The sequence below is a fragment of the Trematomus bernacchii genome, unplaced genomic scaffold, assembly GCF_902827165.1.
Source record: "Trematomus bernacchii unplaced genomic scaffold, fTreBer1.1, whole genome shotgun sequence".
NCBI classification, from domain to species: domain Eukaryota; kingdom Metazoa; phylum Chordata; class Actinopteri; order Perciformes; family Nototheniidae; genus Trematomus; species Trematomus bernacchii.
In genome coordinates, this window is record NW_022987582.1 from 3,988,879 (window position 1) to 4,012,847 (window position 23,969).

A 23,969-nucleotide genomic window follows, 5' to 3' on the forward strand; every position below is an offset into this window, starting at 1 on the left:
TTATTTAAAGGGGTTGTGTAAACAAATTTGGTGTACACAGAAGATTTCATATTGACTTTGGCCTGATATCATAACAATAGGCAAACAATTTGTTTAAGTATGCTTGACTATTATTGATACATGTTATTTTTTCCATGTGTATGCATGTTTATTCCCTCGAGAATGTACTGCATAACTTTATTTCTTTTAAGGTATTTATGTTTTAAACATTTTCCTCTTGCATCTTGTCCTGTCATAATTCAGTATGCAAATATCATATACAAAATTGTGTCCCACTGCAACCAAAAAAACCTAGCATGTGGTATTTCTGCCTTGAGCACCTCTATTACAGATGTAGAAATGTGTGACCTCTGAAGAGACTCTATTGCCACCTTGTGGCTTAAGTCCAAGGAATACAAATAACTAAAAGAACGCTCTGACACAACAGATATGTTTGAACGTTTATTAATCAAGCCATTTGCAAAGAAAAACACTGACAAAAGTAAATGATGAAATGGTATGGGAAAACGGTTTTGAGGATGGGAAATAAATACAAAAAAGAAGTGCAGAAACTGTAGAAAAATACTCTTTAACATGTATTTCAGTCAGATGAATATGTATTTTATCCAATCATCAATCAGTTGGAGTGGATATGGAAGACCCTGTAAGTGACACAATGTACCAGTTACAATAAAACGGATTATCACAGTTATATATTTCTTAAAATAACTAAAGGTGTAAGATATTTCACTGCCATCTTGAAGTCTGAACAACTTACATGGGTGTGTTTATATAGCGTAAAGCTCCATCAGGTAATCTTTGGGAACGATTCCTATAGATCCATTCTTTTCTCCGACCCACCAACCACAGCTCTGGTACTCCTGAAAACAAAGTGGAGACATGGAGAAACATTGTTGTGTTGAGAAACACTCATTTCCTCTTGTCTCTATAGACAACACTGAGCAGCAAACAATTGTTTTAAAATAAATATCACTATCAATGATCACACCACAGGCTGAGGTTTTTCCTAACATTTAAAATATTATCTGATGGTAAAACTCTAGAGTTACAGAAACCAGCGGTCTTGCTTTGGAGACTTTGACACTGACTGTATGTCTAACAGAAGTCAGAAGGATAATGGCGCCCTGGTGGCACAGGTTAAGGCTGCCCACTGTGACTGACAACATCCCGGGTTTGTTACAGGTCACGGACTCTTGTTTCCTATCATTTCCCATCTCTCCCTGCCCTCATTCCCTATCATCTTGATACCATCGTAATACAAACACAACCTGTTAAATTCACAACGTTTCTTCCCTTTCACTCCTACATCCCAACAACAACTTTAAATCTCCTGTTCGCTTTCCTGCCTCTATACTTGCTGTTGGTTTCAAAACCGCACACACATCCCTGCTCCTGCACACAAAAACCTCAGTGTGTGTAGAGCACATCACATATAAATCTGTCACAGCATGACAAGTAATAGCTCCAAATGGCTGTCAGCATGCTGAGATGTGAGGGGGACACTGGGAGGAGAGATCTGAGACAAGAGGAGAATACCCCTCTCCCGCTCTGGCCAAGAGACTGACCTCACATCAAAGTCCTCCAGGACATGAATCAACTCTGGAGATCACAAGGCTGAAGGAAAAGGAACCTGTGAATGTTCAAAATCTATGCCAAAACCCGGGGACGAGGAGGGACCACATCTGTGTCCAGTTATTCCCCGGAGAGAGTAATAAATGTAAGTGATCTTATGGTAATAGAAGAAGATTACGATAACAATAGTGATGGCTAGGATTGACTGTCGTCTGGTGATGGGTCATTCATCACGTCAGATAAAAAAGTGCTGTCCATATCAAATATTTATATACACAGGACTGGAATATAATAAAAAGTAATAAGTACATCTTAATGATTAGCAGCAAATTGAAAAGGAAACAAACTTTAAAAAAATAACTAATGTGTCAGATTATTAAAACAACACTTCTCACGTCCCTGAGGGATAATATGGCAGCTTGACATGAAGTGTGTAGTGCAAGACTGAGTGTGTGAGTGTGCACGTTATGACTTCCTGCAGCCGGCCTTTGAAAAACACCAACACCTCATTGTGTAGTTCTGGCTGACAAATAAGACGTGCTTGAGTGAGTGCGGGGTAAAAACATGAGAACACATATACAGAGCTGTGGAAGACTAATGATACCACACACTGTGACAACACATACATTATTAACACACAACTGGATAATACTTATGTCCCATAATATTATTACCTCTACCTAATGAAACACTCCACAGCTGATCCATCAGTTTGCAAACGTTTTTAATGTGATGAAGTGAAAACATCATGGGCACACGGACCACAGCAGCAACATGTTTGGACAGTGTTTACTTTTATCCACCCATCCAGCCACTTAAGTTAAGTGAGATGTTACATCTCCCGATTAGTTTTATGTGCTGTGACTTGAGGGGGGAGGGGGGGGGGGGGGGGGGGGGGGGGGGGGGGGGGGGGGGGCGAGGGGGTGGTGGTGCAGCATATCCGGACAACACACTCTCCTTCACTCCCGGTCAAGCCCTATAATCAACACCCAGGTCCTGTCTGGGGGGTCTCGCAGCTGTAACACTACAGCTATTTCTGGTCTGTGGAATGGGGGAGGGACACAGGGAAGAGGGAGAAAGGAGAATGAGGAAGGAGGGAGCGACTGGGGGAGTCGACTGTCCCTTCAGCTGCAGCTGGCTGCTGCAGTCCAGACAGGTTTTATGGTCATTGCCCTCGCAGCAGGCCACAACCCCCAACACCAAGGTTTCAGCTAATGGCACTCCCAGTCTGAGTGAAAGGGCAACTTGATTCTTGGTCCTTTTCCACACGAAGAAGAAGTCGTAAACAGGCATTTGGCCAGTGAGCATTGATGGTGTCTGTCTGCTTTGTGCATTTGTTTCCTTCCATTAGTGCGGAATCAATTAATCAATTAGCTGGTCCACAGAAGATTAACTATCAACTATCAAATATAAATGTTGAACATATGCATATTTCTTATCCTCAAATGTGATAACTTTTTTTTTTCTTTAAGGCTCTGGCTATTGGTATTTTACACTATATTCTGACATTAAAGACACCCTATACTCTTAACTAAAAAGCAATGTAATTATCAGTGTAAATTATAAATAAAGGTTTTTTTAAATAATGTTCGAAATTCATCATTCACTTCATGTTTTTAAGTCTTCATTGCTTTTAGGTGCCACTAGATGGCAGACTTGAATCTGGAAAAGGACCAGTTGACACAGAGTCTCAGTTGACTTCATGCTCCTGAACGCAAACAGCCAGTGCATATTTCCCACTCTTTTTTCTTTCTTTTTTACACAAACTACAGGGTCGACATGCATCTTTAAAGTAAAATAAACCTTGACTTATATGTAGGATAATGTTCAAAAACAAGCTTGTTGAATGTTTCACATCTAAATCTAAATCCACAATTCATATGAACCAGTTAAGCACAAAAGGGCTCCTGTTTAGTTACATAATGAAGGTAAAGAACGGCCCCTCAGTTCTCAATACCTGGCACTCATGCCATATAGCCGACAAGCCTCGGAAATTGTGCGTCCACTACACGTCCTCACCTGCTCTGAAACAGAGTGGTGGACTGAGCCTGGGTTTCCTGAGAACACACATTCCTATTTGGCGAGGTGAGAGAGACGTCTGAGAGGTGTGTGGGCTGAGGGCTGCTCACCGCCCGGACTGGCAGCAGCGGCAGCGTGCTGAAACAGTCCAGATGGAAGTGATGGAATGGCGCTGTGTGCCAGCTAAGCCCAGCCTCCGCCAGCAGCACTAAAACAGTTTCCGTTGTGACACAACTAATCCCCATCACAGCGCCAGAGAGAGAGAACCGAGCTTAGTCTGCCCCTTACCATCAGCCGTCCACCCCCAGGCGGAGGGCCAGGTGCTGCCAGTAAAGGATGTGAACAGTCGGTTCCTCTCAGGGCCTAGAAACAACTCACTTTAGGTGGTCTGAGACCAGCAGAACCACCCTGTCTACAGACCTTACATCTCTGGCATTTCAGTTGGGTTTGAGCTCATCCCGGCTTCACTATCCAAAAAAGAAAACTCCCAGGGAAAAATCAATCTTTAACATCTGACAAGCAGGGTTCCCCTAACCATACCTTGCTGAGGATGTAGATGGCATCTCCACGCTTGAAGGTTAACTCATCCGGTTGGTCCCCTGAACAGTCCCATAAGCCCTGGTAGAAGTTGGGGTAGTCTGTGCTCTTATCAACTGGATGGAAAGGGAGAGAGGTGATAACAGTTTTATTTTCTTTAGAGATTAAGACATTAAGACTGTACAGGTAGGACACAGCAGTGATTGTCTGTATGCAGAAGGACCAACAGGAGGCAGTGGAGAGCCTTAAACAGAACTGGAGGAAGAGCCAAGTTCATACTATATGCTCAATTTGAGTATTTATGTTAATGCTGGCAAAGTAACATAGTGAAAATATTTTCAAACAGTCTGCATGCATACTATAAAAACACAGATTTTTAAAAGTGCTGCTGTTGGTCACCATTCTCACTCAATTCATTGCACAACAGAAATTAAAGGAGTAGCTCACCACTGAAAAAAAAGGTTAAAACTGCATCAACCTGCAGGGGCTGCTAATGAAAATTAGCCTGTATGCCTAAAACTGTCACATTTACACAAAAGGCTTGAGTGCTCATGTTAATTATGACCATTGACCCTTCATAAAAAAATATAATAATGATAAATTCTCAGTTTTATGTCATTTTAAACCAATCCTTTGTAGAGAAAGCTATTATAGTCAAAATGAACAAATCAATTTCAATATCCTTTTTTTTGTAAAACAAGAGTTGGTTTCCCTTTAGACAGTGTGCATTGCATCATTTATTGTTTTTATAAAATGGTAAAAGTATGGTAATTGTTGTTTTATTGATTGCAAAACATGTTAACTAAATATCACATTATAGAATGCTGTATAACAATAGTTAGTAGTATTACTAAGCTAGTTTCTTGGCAGTTAATGTTTACCGCTCAGTTTATCTATTGATCTAAAGTGGGACCACTTCCTGTTTGTAGGACCCTCAGTGTGTGATCATGTTGTGGGAGCTGTTGTAATGTTTACATAGAAACATTTGAAAGTTAGGCTGCTATTTTTGCAATTGCAGAACTTTTATGCATCACTTATTGTAAAAGGGAAGTTGGCTAACATGGCCAAAAGTTATTTCCAGCATTGTGTTAACTTTCAGTGGTGCACGTTCACAGAAACTTCCTCTCTAAATGTCACTTCTTTTTAGCTGTAGCTTAGAAGGTTGATTTTCAAACTATATGTGGCTGAATGTTATTTATTGACCACAGTCTCATCCTATCTTGTCTTTATATGTACATAGGGATTGATACTACACTTTTAAACACAAATCAAATATACCACTCATATTTGTTCATTCCTAAAAATGTTTTTCTACCTGCAGCAGGAGGAGATGGTTTACTGGCTGGCACGACCTTTGGAGGAGGCTTTGCTGGAGTGGGCAAGTCATCCTCTGGTGAAACAGACAAGAAATGGATAGACGAGTGTGCTATGACTTATGATTCTCTGACTAATTAGTAGGCAGAGAAATATGGATTGTTAGAAAATAAACCCTTGTTATCAAGGAGATGCATGTAATTTGATGATTTTGTGAGGGACAACAGATATCATCACAGTGACACAGTGTGTAGATCAGACCTGGGAGCTCTTCATAGATGTCTTCGTCAATCGGCTCGGACGCAGGTATATCAACATCATCGTACACATCCTGTTCCTCCTCTTCATCTTCTTGGATGATTCCTGGCATATCTACCAACAGGGGAACCGTTTGACTAATGCGTACACAAATATTTTGAGATTTCTGACCAGAAACAAATTGAGTTTCCGACATTATAGAGCATACTCCTGATCATTCTTTATGAATTAAACAGTTCAAACCTTTCAAAACAAAGTCTATCTGTTTCACCCATTCCTCCGCCTCTCTCACGGATGACGCACAAAACTGTCAGGAAAGAGAGAAATGAAAACTGCAGTCAGTTCAATATCCAGTTGTACATATATTAATTAACATAAGCAAATAATACTGCATTTATGCATAGCAAAATGTTCCGTATGGAAGAGCCTGAATGTTAGAAACACTCATTTAGACTTTTTAAATATGCGTGTCAGGTTGAGCCATTGCAAAGGCAGCAGTGTAAAATGAATGAATAGGTTTTAATGAATGAAGTGCATGTAAACACATGCCTTGCCAAATTTTAAACATGGCACATCTGAAGTCCAGATTTGTTTTTCAATTAGTTTGTGCACTTAGAAACAGCAGTGACTCAAATCATCACCAAGAGATGCGCGCACCTGATAGACTCGCTTGTCTGGAGCCGTGATTTCAAAGCAGCAGTCTTTCTTTGAGTCTTTCCGTAAGGTGCTGTTCATTTTGACAGTGTATCCATCGATACTGAACTCTCCCTTCTGCTGCTTGTCTGGTTACAGGAAATTAAAAACATCATTATTAATAGTTTAGATGCAACAACTGCAAAGTCACTGTCACATGCAGAATGCTAAATATCCAACCACTTTTAATTTTCTCAAACAGTTTCATAATGAAAAGGAATTAAAAATGTAAGAACCTTTCTCACTGCCATAATAATAGAAGGTATGCTGGCTTAGAGCGCACCATCTCTTCTGCCACTCGGTGCCGAAAAAGCTGTGATCTGTGGAGAGAAAACCAACAACAATCATAACCTAGAAGAGGTAGATCATTCTCTGGTTTAATTAGAGCTCTGTTTTGCAAAACAATGTGAAAATGACAATGGAATGTTTGGTTTACTATCATACAATACCTTAAATTTAGGAGGAGGTATAATTATTTTGTCTTAATAAATGGCTGGCTTATATTAAATGGATGCTTTGCCGGAAGGAGGACATGTAGGTTAAAACATATCAATACATTTCTGAGGAGCTTGGCAATTAAAGTGTGCAAAACTCTCTCATAAAAAAAAGGGTAACACGTATCTCATCATCAGAACACCCACCCTTTCTGCGCTTCTCAAGGTATCCCGCTTTAAAGACAGACGTCAGGTCCTGAGCCGCCACAGGTGGGGACTGCTGGGCACCTGGAGAACAGTTGAGGAAACCCATCATGTTTTTAATGATGTATAAGTGAAAATTACATTATGTTTTCAAAATGTTAATTACAAACAGATTGATTTCTGACTAACTTCATGTTCTTCAAGTATGTGGTTTATTTGTTTGACTGATGTGAAAATAAGTAGCAGAATCTATGGAGGCTCTACTACGCAAGGTTTTGCTTCTCACTGGAGGAGATTCCCCTTGCAGCGTGCAACTTCAATGCAAATGTTCAACTGCTGTGTCAAAGTTGCTTTGTGTGAAAGAGCAGCCATAAATCTGGCAGCTGTTTGCAGCCCATAAACCCCAGACCCCTAATAGCCATTATCACAAGGATATCCCTGATACTCTATTTATAAAAGTAAATACAAAATATTGCATTGGTTGCCCCAATGGAGCGTACAGGGTTAACTGGGCTACTGTACATGGAGACATGTTTTTTCTCAAACTACAGCAATGGCAGTAATGTTCTGTCCCAAGACTGGCTGGGAGCAATAAAGCGTGCTCTAGCTGTCAAAGGGGTGGGGTGAAAGAGGTGGTGGGAGTAGCACTAGTTCCCCCAAATTGCTTCCCAAGTATGTTGCCAAGTTACAGTTGGAATGTCTCCCTCATTGTGCCACTCAAAGTCACTTTTCCAAGGAGCAGACCCTGAGATTTGTATATGTTCATGCCAAGGTGCAATTTTCAATACTTTAATCCACCACTTGTTAGCAGTTAGCAAGTCAACGTTTGGACATCTGCTAAGTGTTTGTGGCTTACCTTCGCCAGCGTCTTCATCCTTGTCTGTGCGCTCTGACTGCTGTGAGCCTCCATCGTTGTTGCTGTCAACTTCCTCCTCGTCATCCTCCTCATCTCCACCTAGAAGAACAAACAGAAACTGTTAATGGTGCCTGTTATATTGTATCCCAATGGCTCCCAACCTGTTGTGCATATCCATGAGATTTATTAATTTCATTTGAAGAGGGATATTCCCTTTTGTGGCTGTTTGGAGAAAGTTTAAAAGCACAAAACAGTTTTTTGAAAAAAAGAAAATAATAGAGGACATTTTTTGTGTATCAGGAGGTATTTATTTAAGATATTCAAAGTGGTTGATCATATCTTTTAAAATAAGATAACACATTTCAATGGGTTTATCCTGATATTAGTGACCCCTCAGATTCATGCCTTATGTGCTTACAACACAAGGTTGGGAGCCACTGGTACATTTAATAAAGTGTAAGACAAGCACTCACTTCTGTCCTTGAAATCGTGTGGGAAACTGTTGAAGAGAAAGAGATTAATTTAATATTTTCCATTAAAATATTTGTACCTCAATTCTGATCTGCAGAAAGACATACCCCAATTTGAGCTCTTGAATCCGTCTGATGAAGGCATCCCTCTTCTCTTTTGCCTTCTTGCTGAGATTTTCCCCTTTTAATCCATCAGAGATGAAATATTCTAGGTCTAAAAATAAATCAGATAAAACATTCATACAATCTGGTTCCACTGTTTTGGCAGACAAAAACCAGGTAGGCTTCTACTGGAAAACATATCCTTTTCAAAAGCACAACAACACGGTGTGCAGCTTCGAAGTCCAACTGCTCATTGTTTGATACTGATCAGCACGGATGAAATAGCACCACGGTTGACATGATGCAGCTAGACTGAAGTCCACCTGACTGAAAGCGTTGTTATGAGTGTGTGCTTCCTCTTTCACAAAACGGTCCCTTAAAAGCTGGACGTGGTGACAAAAGCACCAAATAAACACAGAAAACCACCCATTGTGTGCAGATAAGCGGTAATTTATTAAGATTTTACCTGAGATGAGCGTCGTTAGCTCCTCGGGAATCGCACGCATTGTATTGAGAGTTTGTTCCTGGCAGCGGTGACCGTCCGGCGGGGAGACTTCACACACGGAAGCAGCAATGAGTTTAAGGACACGGAAGTTAAAGTTCTAATTATTATCTGACCACATAGTTCCGCTGTAGAAAACCCCCTCTGAAACCTGCCTGTTGTTCAACATCCACACTGACGTTTATTGGTCTATCAGCCTTTGTGTGTATAGTTTTGACTGCTCCTGATGACGTGGAGTCGATGCTTTAATGGAGCAATGGGTCTTTACAGACCTATAAAGTCAGCGGATCACACATGATCATATTTTTGATTGATCCCAGATAATATTTCTCTGGCACTTAAGTCTGTGACTGACTCACTGGACACATTGGCGGTGTCTCTTTTTTACAATGATGCAAGCACTTTGGGCTTATGAATATGTCAACATTGTAAATCCAAATAGGGCTCATTAATAGTTGAGGAGGCCATTATATAAAACTGTTCTGCAGGTTTAGGTGCCAGTTTTTTTTTTATATTTCAGCAACAGATGTTTGAGAGCCCATTTAACTTTTGCACAGTTTTTTCCTAGATCACATTCAGAATATTAATCGCATTAGTGAGACATTAATTCGTTTTGTAGTGGACAATCAAAGACAAACACAATTTTCCTTTCTAATGCAATCAATGTACAAGTCCTGGCAAAAGTAAACAACAAAAAGCTCACCTTATACACCAAGTCAACCCTGTGCCTCATGGTGTATTCAGTGAAAGCAGCTGGGTGTCATATTGTTTATAAAGGTGTCAGTCATTCATTAGTCATCTTTTGACAGTGAGAATCACCCAATCCAGGTTTAAAGGCTCAGCCTTTGAACTGAATAGCCTGTTGTTGTGGAGAAAGGAAACAGAGATGTCAGTGCAGCTCTGGAGGGGCTGAAGAGCTTCAGTTCGTGCTTTAGCTGCAGGTGCTGCACATTGTTTGTCAGTGCTGTCAGGCCAACCAGTCCCACATCCAAATGACTCTCCTCCAGTTTTAACTCAGCAGCTTTAGAGAGACTTTAACATCCACACACACTCTGGTTAAATTCTTAGGTGCTCTGTCCTTTTTTCTTCACCAATGTGTTTTGGACCCAGTACAACACTCTCTATGTTGTTTTCTTTATTGACAGTGATTGAGTTTTTTACACTTTTGCTTTATGTCTTTTATTAAGTTTTACAATATTGTTGATGTTGATTCATTCTGAGAAAATTTGAACCAGCTCTATAGATCTTTGGTTTATTGTCATGTGATTTACAATCACATTCCTAATTTCTTAATGCAAACATAAACTTTATATAATATCCTTCATGGTATTATTGTTTTGCATTTTCTGATGTCATTTCCTGTTCAGAGCTGAGTAACCAAGACCTTCTTTATGAGCCACAAACCCTCTGAGGTCATTCAAAACCTGACCCCCTCCTGACCTGGCAGTAGTTCCTCTCCGCTTGGAGAGGAGAGGAGAGCCAGCTTGACCTTTGACCCGTGTGTGTGCATGTGTGGAGGGAGGGATCTGCTGGCACAGGCTTGTATCTAGTTTCCCATAAAGCTTCATCTACTTTTCTACCATGCTTGAACTCCTTCCTGTGGTTGGTTCCTCAGATTGTATGATTCATAACATGTTGGTAATGTACTACTTGACCAAGCTGCTCCAAATTACCATCATATACCCATAACAAATAAAGAAAATTATATAATCGAATTCATGAATGTGAATGTTGGGGTGGTCATGGTGAAAGCTGCGGGGGGCAAAGCTATGAATGATATGTTTTATTTTGATGCTCATAAAGAGAAACAAAGCATGCAAAGGTATACATTGCCGGACCTTTTTTCAAATAATAAATATCAGGAGATATTTGTGGTCAGTCCAGCAGACACTGACTTGATGGCACAGAGTGCTCTGACTAAAAATGAGCTCAGTGGCCTCAGCACCAAAGCAAATCTGACCACCTGGGCTTAATTTTTTCCTATCTATTTTTAAAATTACCATAATTAGCCATCGCTTAATATGGTATCTCAGTAAGAATTGCAGCACCCCACCTTTTTTAGTATTGCTAGCTGTGAGGCTGAGAGCAGCACGATGAGTGCAGAGATACCGAGGCTGTAAATTAAATCACGCTGCCTGCAGACTCTGGTCAGAATAATTGATCAGTGGGATTGTTAATCTTTTTATTCCAGGACAAATCTCTGGCTTTATCGATCATTTCCCCTTAACGTTTAATAACAGCTTCCTATTAGAAACAGCGACCAGGCTGTGACATCGTGGCTTCTGTGCGCTTTAACGAGCCGAGGCTAACCAGTCGGTGTGAAAAAACTAATTTAGCCGTAAACAGGGGCGAAATCCGTTTGGTTCAGATTAATATACATTTACTTCCATCGTTACATTTTACCATAAATAAATGGAATAAATAACGCCTGCTATTTAACTCATATCTGGTCTATTTATTGCTACTGTGTTATAGTTCTAGATTAAAATGAAGTTAAAATGTACATCGACTTGGGGGAAACGTCTCGGCTGCTTTGAATGTTTAATTTTAAATCATCAAAATTGAAAAACGATTGCGTATAAGGCGATATTCTTATTTCAAAAAGATTGTGTTACAACGAGGATCAGGCCATAAACAAGCACCCTCAGTGCTGTGAGTTTTATTGGCAATAAAATTTAATTAGAGCCAAGAAAAGTCATAGCTTTTGGCCTGAGACTCCTAGCAGGCAATTTTCACAGCAAATGTTCTTTTTCTGGGTTTAAACTTGCTGAGGCAATGAATCTGCTTTTTTTGTTCCTTCTTTCTGGTCCGATAAATCATTGAGGTAGCCTATGTACCAGAAGCATGCACGAAAAGTACTTGAAACTAAACGTATGGAAATTAACAAAGATACAAAATAACTATTATTTGTATTTCGTAATGCTCATTAATCTTGCTATTTGTTTTGAGGACGTTTGAGATCATAGAATCAATAGTATCTTTATACTGCAAGAAAACATCACGTGGCGTTTGAATAAAACTCTTTATATTATCTTTATTTGAAAGTATGAAAGTAAACATGTTATAAACTATTCATGGACATAATTCATTTTTTCTTATAGCTAATATATTTTATATGGTATTGTAGGCCTAAAATCAATGAGCTCTCCAAACTTTCTTACTGTGAAATAAGACAATGGCGCTGCTGATTCCAATAAATGTCAAGTTTTATTTCAAGAAAAATATTCTCACTGTAGTAGAAATCCATATAAAAATAAAGTCTTTACTCGCAGGCTAAACTGTCCATAGGCTAATGTCTTTGCTTTAACTTACCTTACTTTTGAGATCTACTTAATTGAGTATAAACTGGACACAAGTGTCTGAACTCAAATGAAACATGTTGAAATATTTTAATAGCTCAAGTTTTGCAGGTCGATTGTTGTGAGTGTTTCTGAGAAAAGGTCAAACGTTTCGGAGGATAAAGACAAGGGACTATGTTCAGAATCTGACAAACTTGGTGAGAAAGAGCAGGAGGAGGAGAAAACGTGGAAATCCTGCAAAGAGACGTCCAGGCCCGGGGAATTATCATTGTCCGGGCCTATTGTTGACACGCAGATAGGAACAGTGGGTGCCGGGTTAGGAAAATGTTTCAGATTTTTCTCATTGCTGTTCAAAGCGCTTTGGTTGTCCCCATTGTGCCCGTTCATACAATGTTGTGAAGTTAAGGTATTTTGGTGGAAATACCTCTCCCTCTCCAGGAGCGTCCCCCCGGCTGCACTGCTGTCTTCCTCCTGCTCAAACTCGTCCTCCGGCTCGTCGTCCAGGCACGCGTATTTCCCCTCACTGTCCCGGTTCTCCTTGCAATGGGTCTGCTTCTTGTGCTTCATCCTCCTGTTCTGAAACCACACTTTCACCTGCTTCTCTGTTAAATCCAGCAAAGCAGCTATTTCCACTCGCCTCGGTCTGCACAGGTATTTGTTAAAATGAAACTCCTTCTCCAGCTCCAGAAGTTGGGTGTTGGTGTACGCAGTCCTTAATCTCCGGGATGCCCCTCCGAGCTCTGGCTCCTCTGGGGAACCTAAACAAAAATAAACAAGTTTTTTTAATCAGAGAAATGCTGGCAAAAAATAAATAAAACAGCAACAGAGTTGAGTGTGTATATGTGGAGGAAAACAAGCCGGGGAGAAAATTGTGGCAAGCAAGCGCCGGCAGTGGGAAGATTTATGGGCCCCAGGCAGAATATGATGGGTCTGCTTGGACAGGACAGGACGGAGGGTGAAGATTAATGAACATGCCAGCTGCTGGCCCGTGTAAGAATAATCTATCACTCTCCATTACTGTCAAACATTAACACTAGTACACTGCATCACAAGTCAGTGCGTTACTTGATGAGATTAAGCATGTTTAAATCAAAATCCTACACTGGCTTAAAGGGATGCCCGTGTTGCATAAGGCCCGGGATGCAGCTCATGCTGAGGGGATTCCTCAGACAATGAGGAGCCTTTTACATGGAGGTTATTAATCATCATGTCTTGCCTTGGGGGGAGAAGTAGAGTGGCGAGGAGTCAGTCGTTGTTGCAGAAGAAGCAGCAGCAGCAGTCGGGTGTCTCTTGATGCTTTTTTTCTCCTTCATCCACGGGTACTCCGGGGGAAGGGATGCAGCCTGCAGCGGCTGCTTTGCGCGGCTGTGGCGTGGGTGGATGCCCGGGTGCAGGCCGGGGATGGTCTGCTCAAAAGGAGGAGGAATCAGTGTCGACTGTGAAAGCGCCGAGCTCTTGATTGATGAACTTTGAAATGCATCACCGACAGGGTTAGTGAGAGATGTCAGGCACTCAGCGAGCGACGGCTGGCTGTTGATAAAACCACTTTCTCTCCCAAATTCGTAATTCATCTCCTCCTCCTTGTGTTGAAAATCTCGCTGATTTAAAATTAACTCAGATTAATACGCCGTTTATTATCATAAACGACTAAACTAGATATTGTCGTATGGAGACCTCTATGCCATAAACTATTGCCTTCATGAGGACATCGTTGGAATTAGCCCGTGCTACTTGTCACATGATTGCATCTGCCCAATGACAATTTGGGTTTTTTATCAAAAGAAGCCACTGTCCCCTGTGATTGATCGAGAAAGTCTGAGGGGTAACGCCTCATTCCAGGGGTAGGGGTTGCTTTATTTACACATTTCTTGGGGTCAGTTTGTTCACTTCTGCCCCCCGCCCACAGAAAAACGTGCCTTCTTTGCCACGCAGTCTGCCTTGCTAGTACGTGCATGTGATTTGTGATGTGGGTGCATGAGCATTTATTTGTAGCGTGGCACTCAACAAATCATTTCATCAGTCACATTTGTGTCTCATAATGCAGCGACGCCCAATCGATATCAGGGCCAGGGCGTTAATCTTGAGAATCTCTTGGAGGTTTGCTTGGAGAGAAAAGGCTGCACCAGACATTCAATAACATGTCCACCCCTCCCCCAACACACACACTCACACCGACACACACCGACACACACACACACACACACACACACACACACACACACACACACACACACACACACACACACACACACACACACACACCGACACACACACACACACACACACACACACACACACACACACACACACACACACACACACACACACACACACACACACACACACACACACACATCACAGAAGAGAGAGAGAAAAACAGAGGGATGACAAAAATGACTGTTGTTTAATAGATGTATAATGTGAATTTGAATGATATTGACATCAGATTCTCGCAGGGGTTTTTTCTCCCAATTATTTAATCTTCTCAGTACCTTATGGTATTTTTGGTAATTTTATAATTTAAGTCTTTATAGGAAATCTCCTGGAAAAACATGATTTTGTGTCAATGCAAGTAAGCAGTTGGGTTATTTAAAGGGCATTCTCACTATTTCACAGTTTATAGCTCCCTATCCCACATCCCATTTCATTTATTTTATTTCACCTATAGGGATAATGTTGACATAAGCCATCATCCTTACACCTCAGCATTATTGGTTATAACATAGCGGAGGGTAGACATGATTTGCCACTAGTGTGAGGCAGAGGAAAGGTGGGGATCCGATGGCTGTTTATTGCTCAGGCTCTAAACAAAGAGCCCTGGTAGCCTGTGTGTGATCAATCTTTCTCGCCAAAAGGTCTGACAGCTCCCTGCCCTAAGAACACATTTAAACCATCTAACACTCCCTTAGATCATATATGGCCAGGAAGAGGACAACCACTCTCTAGCTAGGCTGTAGAGGAAGTTTTCGATTTAGAAGTGAAGGGATTTTTTTAAAGACGGATGAGACGCACGGCCTTTACGCACACAATATTTTTTGCACACTCGCTCGATAATAAATCAGAAATCCCTCTGAAGACGAAAATCGGTCGTTTTTCGATTTTAAAAAGGACTATACTGGCAGAAAAAACATTGTGGAGAGTAAAGGACTTGGTTAGTGGTATAGAAACGAACGGAGCAGCGTTTACATAGGATCAATTGTTTGCAGAGGTGAGTGGGTGTTGGCATTCAGCAGAAATCCCATTCAGTCTCATACCTTTCTCTGCATCAGATGCGAGCCGGTCTTTCTCTGGCCTGGTAGACTTCTAGAATAATTACATTTTACCACATTTGCTTGAAATGTTTATTTTTACTTCATATAACTTATTTTGACCTTTGTTTTCTTTTTAAGGATGTTCACCAAATTTAATAACGTATGTACTGTGAGGTAAATCTCCTCACAGCCTATAATATTTGGTTATAATTTAACTGAAGATAATAATGAATAACAGACTTACAAATATGTTTTTAATTTAACCAAATTAAGCTCATTGTTAAGCATGTCTGGTTATTGCTGCAAATTATTCTCTACACTTGTGTTAATTATCATGTTATTCTTATTTGTTAGAATATAAAATTAGGTTTTATAGATAGCCTAGTACTGGCCAGATTTAATTCGACACAGGTGTAGAAACCAACAAGGATACAAAGAGAACAAAGAGCCTTGTGAATAACAAATGCATCTCTACAATATTTATGATGAAAATTATCTGAACACTGCGTTTTGACACTTATATAACGTTATATATTGCTACAAATGTTGATTTAAGTCTGCTGTTTTCATGCGGAGATGTGCAGACATAAAGCCACATTTTGTTGCTTGCTGAACGGATGCAGACAGAAAGAAGACGGTGTCTGGATGTGAGGAGGAGCGGCGCTGCCCGTCTGTTCCGAGACAACAAGAGACATCTGGGAAGCAAGCAGGCCAAATCTGTCACCACTCTTGGTGCTTTTTTGGTAACTAAGAATATATATTTACAACTCGTAGTCTTGACTTTGTTTTGGAATTATTTTTTGTCAGTGTCATGCAAATGTATGCCCGTACTAAAAATAAATATGTGGATATTACAATGCCCATCTGTTTTTTCAGTGTTAAAAAGATTCTTAATGTATCAAATTGCAATTTTATGCTTAAGATTTTTCACATATATTTCATATTTATTTCCTACACATTATGCACAAGGGATTTTATGTAAAATGTTGAAATTATATTTGGTTAAATTGGTGAGAAAATGCATAAAAGTGTCTGTTATAGTTGTTTTTGTCATTATACCGTGAACACCATTATATTCTGCCCGTGGGGGACAACTGTAAAAGAAATACAGAAGTATTCAATCGTGCATCACCCTTCTGGAATACACATTTAGCTTCGTGTGTGTGTGTGTGTGTGTGTGTGTGTGTGTGTGTGTGTGTGTGTGTGTGTGTGTGTGTGTGTGTGTGTGTGTGTGTGTGTGTGTGTGTGTGTGTGTGTGTGTGTGTGTGTGTGTGCGTGTGTGTGTGTGTGTGTGTGTGTGTGTGTGTGTGTGTGTGTGTGTGTGTGTCTAGAAAACAAAGCAGTGCTCATGACAGGGTTTTCACATAACAGTTTTATTTATTGAGCCCCTGGTTTCATGAGCAGATTTGACAGATACTTCAGGGGCGTTAAAGGCTGCAAATCAAACTGTTCTGCACGTCAACATGTGCAGAAATATTGTGATAAAATCAGAGATACTGTCATTTTGGGCCCTTCTTCTTGCCTCTCAGGAAATCAAACAAGACATGTTACATTTGGGATCATAAGAGTAAAAATGAACAACACAGCTTTTCGAGATATTCAGCCTTTTCGAGTGTCCTTGCTCAGTGCATGGTAAAGGCAGGCATTGATGTTTTATCATTCACTGAGCAAATACATTATTTAAAATTGAGGTTGAGGATATATCGAAATCCAGGTAAATGCATATAAGTAACTGAAAAATAAGTTAACTTGCAAGCCAAGTCCAAATTCTAATAGTATGTTTTCCTTGAAAACTGCATTAATCTGTGATGTTATTAGGAATAGTTTCAAGACATCTTCTGCAGTAATGTTTTAAGACCTTATAACAGAAACACAGAAATAACCTCACTATCCACTTTCATACAGCAGACCATTAGCAGTGAGATAAAGTGGATAAAATAGACTCACATGTGCTCATGACTCTACTCCTCTGAACTTCTCCTCCAAAGTTCACTTGTGGCCTCCTCTGTCACCAGCGGTGTCATGAGGTTTGATGTATAGGGGTCTCAGGAGGTCACTGCAAACAGCATCCAAGAAACTTTCTGTTTTTCTGCAGCGTGGCTTCTCAAATGGCTGTTTTCATGGAAGATTCATGCAGGATCACACAGGAATGCCATCTACGCTCTGAAGAGCATTAACTGAAGGTTTCTTAAGTGTAATATATGGTGTAATGTCACTATTTTATCATGCTTATCTTTACAGTTTTCCAAAAAAGGAATAAGTGACTTAATGGTCTGCATGTGGGTGACCTTTGGGGTTGATATAGGGGGATTTGGATGAGGTTGAGGGGGGCATTATGGGAAACCAGGGAGGGAGGTAAGCTTTGGGGTATCTCTTACTTTAGGACCTCAAGTTCACCGCTCAGTTGGGATCCAGTACTACTCTGGGAGAAAAAAAGGGAAGTTATTGCATGCCAAAGGATTTATGTGTGAATGTGCCTGTACAAACTAATGTGTTCACATAGTTTAGTTATTATAACATAGTAATTTGGTATAATAGTTATTGATTCCATGGATATCAATATGTATGCTTTTTTGTATCAATACCTGTAGATGTGTGAGTATTATGGTATCATGCATTCCCATCACATATCTCGTATTCACAAGCACAGAGGGAACCATTTGATAAACTATTTTAATGAAATACAGAATAAAGAAACCCCATGACAAACAAAATCCCACTTTGGTAAAAATAAGGATTTTTAAAGAGCAATTTATGCCATGGGTGACCATAAAACGAAACTGAGCAAGATGGGATGTTTTACGACGAAAACGAGACAACTGCTGCAGGTCTGTAATAAAGGGGTAATGTTCTTGGTGTGCCGTGAACGCACCATCCAGTTTGAACACTTTTATTCAGATGAGCTGCTGCCTCCACCTGCTGGCGGTCAGAGCAAAGCAGCACCCAGGTCAGCGAGGAGCAGTGACACCACCATTAGGACACTGTGTTTGTCCTCATTTAAGATTGTGTTTGTTTGTATTTAATGTGTAATTTTCAACTTGTTCGTCAAAGTGGACAAAAAATAACGTATTTTTTGGAAACTTTTAAGAGTGTGAAACATGTTGTTGTGTTTGTGTGTGTCTGTTGTCCTGAGAGCTCTGCTGCAGCGACTAAACAACACAAGGATGTCTCTGCTTCGAGACAGACGAAGGTAGGTAGACGGTTGTAAAGGAATTAGAGGTTTTAAGACAGAGCCATCTGCAGTCCTGCTAGCTAGACCCTCTGTGTGTGTGCGTGCGTGTGTGTGTGCGTGTGTGTGTGTGTGTGTGTGTGTGTGTGTGTGTGTGTGTGTGTGTGTGTGTGTGTGTGTGTGTGTGTGTGTTGTGTGTGCGTGTGTGTGTGCGTGTGCGTGTGTGTGTGTGTGTGTGTGTGTGTGTGTGTGTGTGTGTGTGTTGTGTGTGTGCGTGTGTGTGTGCGTGTGCGTGTGTGTGTGTCAGGCCTATCTTAAAACAATATCACATATTTGACTGTTTTCCCGGGGCTCATTAGAAATGCTGCTTTACTGCTGTCACAGAGCCTTCGTGCTTTCCTGTTTTCGCACCTTATAAACAGTTGAGGCTGTGATCGAGGTTTATTGCAGGAGGGCATCCAGTCTAGTTTGTAGGGCGCTAAAAGACCGAAGATGTCCTAAAAGATAGTGCATTTATATATGGAAGGATTTAGATAATAATTGAGTAGAAAGTATCTTTAAACGCTAAAATGGGTTTCGCTGTTGTTTAATTTGCCCTGACTCTTTCGTGACTTTGTATTTGAATTGTGCCTGCGCTGTGTGTTGGTTCCACTATAGTCTATACTGTCGTTTCTATCTATGTAAACACATTTAAATCTAAGGATACAAGCTTTTTCAAATATAATTTCCATTTTCAAATATTGTTTAAACAGGAGGCTCTTTAAAAAGGACAATGTGTGTATTAATCTAAAGTTATTGACCATGTTACAATCGAATGAAAATCCCTGTCTTATTTTCCAAATATTATTATTTTGATTTATAAATATTATCATAAGAAACTTACTAATACTTTAGGCCGGTAAGGTTGCAAAAAACACATTTCTGAGAGAAACTATTTGTACAGGCCTCAGGATTGTCTTTTTCTGTGGGTAATAGTTGGAATGGTTACAAGAGAGAAGAAGTATACTATGAAAACTATTTCATATTTTTTCATCTTGAAATAAATTGTTTTAGTTCAATTAATTTTCAATTAAATAAGTAAAAATACTTATTCTGTGAAAATAGTTTAAAATTTCTTGTGGTGAACACGGCAGTAAAATGTGCTTACAAAATAAATAAAGGAATTAAGAAGGAATAGAGAACGAAAAATAGTATTTTTCAGTACAATATTCTTTATAGTCTATATTTAGTTTAAATGTGCTGTAAATACGCAGTGTGTTTCAATGTTAAACGCAAAATGATACCAAATGAATAAGTCATAATTACTTTCTGTGCTATACACAAACTACTTTTTATTTTTGCATGAAACAAGGAACGGATGAGGTATTTGAAGTGTGCACACATGGAACAAAACAGACGGATATAAAACATCTAGATTGCAAAAACAATAACTTAAACAATGCAAATAGGTAGCTGAAATACATTCAGGTAGTCAAGGATCATTTCATGCAAATAACAAACGGCCTACTCACTATTTCTGTGCGTCAAATACAACACATCTAAACTCTGACGAGACACTTTGTCCTCTCACAAACATGAAACACTGGACACCATAGTAAACAATAACATCCAGCATTGTTTAACTACACAAACTTTACAACAACATGTGTAACAGGTCAGGAATATTAAAGACAGACTCCCCCTCTCCCCCCTCCTCCCCTCTCTAATCCAGCATCAGTCCAAAGTTAACTGTCTCTCTGCCGGTCTTTGTTGTCTTTCTTCATCTTCATCCTGCGGTTCTGAAACCAGATTTTCACCTGTCTCTCGGTCAAACTCAGGGCTCTCGCTATTTCGTATCTACGATCCCGGGGGAGGTACATGTTAAACAGAAACTCCTTTTCCAGTTCGAGGATTTGGTACTTTGTATATGGACAACGCTTTTTTCTGGTGGGCTTTGCATGAAGCCAGTTGGACGATGGGTTATCTGGAAACAGGGGGGTCAAAACCGAGAGACAGGAGAGTTACTCTCAGAATACTCAAAAACAGGACTGCTCCTGTGGATTAATAGTTTGATAAATACATGCTACACCCGACAAGATTATTGAAATAGGAACAATCTTTGGTTATTCAACATGAGGATAGAGCATCACATGACATTATTTATTCCTATGAATGATGATGCAGTGAGGGGTGACCATCCCATTGGAGAATAGTCTTATCTCATTTCACAAAAGACCATGTCATTCCATTAAACCATTACATCTCTTTGAAACACTATCAAATATATCCATGTTTATAAATGACGTCCCAAAAACAATCTCCCAATTTCCAAGCCACTAACACCACTTTCATTCACCTAAATGAGTTCATAGAGTAAGGAGAATAGAATAGAAACTGCATTGCTTACTTGCTTCTATCTCCCTCTTGAGATCGTCCTCTGCTGACGGGCTCCTTGCAGTGGCTTTAGACGTGGATGTGGTTTGGCAGGGAATCTCCACAAGGGACGCTCCGTTTTCAATGTCAGACAAAAGAGGTGTGTGCGTCTCCAAAGTTGTACATTCAGCACTTCCAATCCGAGGCTCGGGTTTTATCTCATAATGCATGGCCGTCGACGGTAATCCCGTCAAACACAGGGACGCAGAGACCGGATCCAACGCCCAGGAGCGCGTAAACATACCATCGCTGTCCCCGTTGGTGTAGTGGTGGTGTATATAGGTTGGAGTGGCTGTGTTCGGAGGGTGGGTCGAGATGGGACTCCAAGATCCACCAAAAATAGAAGATTTCGCCTGCAAAGGGCAAGATTCCTGTCCGCCATATTCGGTGAGCATCGCCTGCTCCACCCCTGCAGCTGACGAGTACCTCGGTGCCATATCTTCCTGCTCGGGAAGAACAGGAGCCTCAATGTAATAGCTCGTTCCCAACGTCGACATCGCAGAAATGCAAAAGCCCAAAAATATATATAAACCGCGTTTACAGGCTTGCAATGTTCAGATCATTCAGATTCATTGCACATAAAGAGCTGCTTTCCTGCACCAGCTAGGGGCTCAATGCGTCCGGTAAATTGAACCTTGCCCAAGACTGGATAGGGCGCCCCAGACACGTGACCGTGGGACAGAACAATAAATAATAAATCAGCCTGCTGCTCAACTAAATGGCCACCATTTTCCCCACCATATTTTAATAGCAAGTCCGCGCTTCTTTATTGGCAAATATTTCGTTTTATAAGCAATAAACGTTATGATTTCTGCCAAGAAGTCTTATGGTGGTGTAATCGAACATAGTTGAGATAGAAATGAGGGGGGTGATTTAAAATCCTCCATTTGCGAAATCACCAAACAACCTCCATTTCAAAATGTGCTTTATGGGATTATTTATTATATGGAATTGATATTAGTTTATTGGCCTCCATCTTTAAAGCTCTCACTTTGGTAGACGTTACTAGTTCTTGTTAGTGGTTTGTGTATAACACATTTCAATACTTTTTTAATTAAATAAAACAAGCAGAAATGTGTTTAAAACATCATTTGAGTTTAGAATATCAAAAAGCATTAAGAGACAGCTTCCGAGATGCGCATCGCTGGGTCTGCAGGGTTATGGGTCTACTTTAAAGGCAATCTAAAACGGAAAGTAGGGTGGGTTATTTGGGTGCTATATAACAGTCCTTTTTATCACGGGCAATTGGGTTGTTTTTCTTTGGGTTACAACCTGGCTGTCTAAGCTAAATATCACCAATAAAGCTAAGCCTTTGTGTCCTTTCTCTGGAGCTAGCAGACGCATCCGGCATTTCCTACGGCGAGGCAACTGGCAGACTGCAATGATCATAACCGAGGCCTTGTCTGTCCTTTCCGCCTCTCCTGGACACTGACAAGCCATAATCCTTTCATTTCACAGCTTGCATCTTTACTTTCGCCTGTTGGATCACATAGAGACGCTCAAAATCTTTTGCTAGGGTAGTTTTAAATCACAGACATGGTAATAAAAAAGGTTGTATCTAGATTAAATGTAACATACCTTGAGATACATAAGAGAAATTGGCTTTATAATGAAAACCCACAAGATAAAACGCATAGTAAAAGTTCATTTTACGCACAACAATAAAACACTTTATTGCACTTTTTTTCCAAATTATATTGTGATTTGAAGCAGTCTGTGAAAAATGATTAACACAAATCGACGAGTAATTATAAGGGACTCACTTTTCATGATGCGACGAGTTTTTACTGTGGTAATCAAGACAGTTTCGTGTTGTGGGAGAAATATAAAAGCCCAACAACATGAGACTACCTAAACCACTCAACAGCCCGCTCTTCTCTTCAGCAATATCTCTTATGTGTGTTGAAGACATTATGTAGTTTCTCAGTATGGCAGGATTAACTGTTTTTTTGTGGAAATATTTAAAGGCGAAAAGAAGATTTTAATCGTGATCTAACGAGTGCGGCAATTCACAAACAGGGATTAGTTTTGCTGCTTCAGTCCAAGGCAGTCCACATGCGTCGCTACCCAAACCTTCAAATGAAGAATTTTACCTTTGTAATTGTTTGACCTTTTTTTTGCAACAAGGCCCCACTTTTTAAAAAGATAAAACAATTCTGAAATACATTTTTTTTTAAACAACACTGTTCCTCCATTCGTTGTGTAGTTTAACATGAAGTCTGATGTCAAGGACAAAAGGCAATGCGATGTTCACAGACGCCAGACTTCAATTAAAGGCTATATGAAAAACATCACCCTCTACTGTAAGGATATTTACTGCACACAGACCGGACACTTTCCAAAACACAAAGGCATTAGCACCATGCACTCTACCTGTGCCAACTTTAAGATTTAAACAAAGCGCAGCTCCTAGCATGTCCTTCATGAATGAAATAAGAAGTCTGCAGTTGCAGGGATGGTTTTATTAATTTTACCAGAAATAAATGTGCAAATATTCATCAGACCTCTTGGGCTCTTTAGTTGGCACATAAAGGTACATGTAACTGTAACACAAGTGTCCCAAGGGTTAGTCCAGCATGCAAATTCCAATGGTTCACTCAGGTTGACTATACACTATGTACACGCCTGAAACTCTGAAACATTGTGGTCACATTCTGAACATTTTTAAACACAATGGATCAACGTTACAAATGTAGCCATTTATAAATACATATCCACGACAAAAAAAATAAAACAGACGTGAAAACAAGAAAGAACAACAATCAATAAGTTAGCAGTAGGGTCCTTGTTTCCATGGACATTCTCACAGTAGGGTTGGGAAGGGGGGGCTCTGCAGGCGCCCTTGCCATGGATGGAGGAGGGCGCCAAAGACGCAGA

At 40.3% G+C, this 23,969-nt stretch overlaps 3 protein-coding genes across 3 annotated transcripts; all 3 read right to left on the reverse strand.

Annotated features, from left to right (window-relative positions):
* Nucleotides 1-428: 428 nt before the first annotated feature.
* On the reverse strand, nucleotides 429-9,177 carry skap2 (src kinase associated phosphoprotein 2). Its single transcript, XM_034128077.1, has 13 exons — nucleotides 8,926-9,177; nucleotides 8,466-8,571; nucleotides 8,361-8,386; nucleotides 7,888-7,986; nucleotides 7,035-7,115; nucleotides 6,630-6,713; nucleotides 6,358-6,482; nucleotides 5,944-6,007; nucleotides 5,704-5,814; nucleotides 5,444-5,518; nucleotides 4,132-4,244; nucleotides 758-860; nucleotides 429-641 (listed from the first exon to the last, which is right to left on the reverse strand). The coding sequence occupies exons 1-12, from the start codon at nucleotides 8,963-8,965 to the stop codon at nucleotides 768-770; spliced, it is 1,017 nt and encodes a 338-aa protein (XP_033983968.1). The 5' UTR covers nucleotides 8,966-9,177; the 3' UTR covers nucleotides 429-641; nucleotides 758-767.
* A 3,060-nt stretch (nucleotides 9,178-12,237) lies between these two features.
* On the reverse strand, nucleotides 12,238-13,831 carry hoxa2b (homeobox A2b). The gene is made up of 2 exons (XM_034127869.1): nucleotides 13,500-13,831; nucleotides 12,238-13,026 (listed from the first exon to the last, which is right to left on the reverse strand). The coding sequence occupies exons 1-2, from the start codon at nucleotides 13,829-13,831 to the stop codon at nucleotides 12,351-12,353; spliced, it is 1,008 nt and encodes a 335-aa protein (XP_033983760.1). The 3' UTR covers nucleotides 12,238-12,350.
* A 6,560-nt stretch (nucleotides 13,832-20,391) lies between these two features.
* On the reverse strand, nucleotides 20,392-21,589 carry hoxa9b (homeobox A9b). The gene is made up of 2 exons (XM_034127962.1): nucleotides 21,067-21,589; nucleotides 20,392-20,643 (listed from the first exon to the last, which is right to left on the reverse strand). The coding sequence occupies exons 1-2, from the start codon at nucleotides 21,587-21,589 to the stop codon at nucleotides 20,405-20,407; spliced, it is 762 nt and encodes a 253-aa protein (XP_033983853.1). The 3' UTR covers nucleotides 20,392-20,404.
* Nucleotides 21,590-23,969: the final 2,380 nt, after the last annotated feature.

Bases quoted from the DNA above. Each gene is read 5' to 3' on its own strand.
- skap2 (XM_034128077.1), bottom strand. From the start codon at position 8,965: ATGCGTGCGATTCCCGAGGAGCTAACGACGCTCATCTCAG. The intron at 6,008-6,357 runs GTGCGCGCATCT...CTTTCCTGACAG, and splicing joins CAGACAAGCGAGTCTATCAG to TTTTGTGCGTCATCCGTGAG. The intron at 861-4,131 runs GTATGGTTAGGG...CTTTGTTTTCAG, and splicing joins CCATCTACATCCTCAGCAAG to GAGTACCAGAGCTGTGGTTG.
- hoxa2b (XM_034127869.1), bottom strand. From the start codon at position 13,831: ATGAATTACGAATTTGGGAGAGAAAGTGGTTTTATCAACAGCCAGCCG. The intron at 13,027-13,499 runs GCCACTCTACTT...ACTTGTTTATTT, and splicing joins GCAACAACGACTGACTCCTC to TTGTTTAGGTTCCCCAGAGG.
- hoxa9b (XM_034127962.1), bottom strand. From the start codon at position 21,589: ATGTCGACGTTGGGAACGAGCTATTACATTGAGGCTCCTGTTCTTCCC. The intron at 20,644-21,066 runs GTAAGCAATGCA...CCCTGTTTCCAG, and splicing joins CAAGAGGGAGATAGAAGCAA to ATAACCCATCGTCCAACTGG.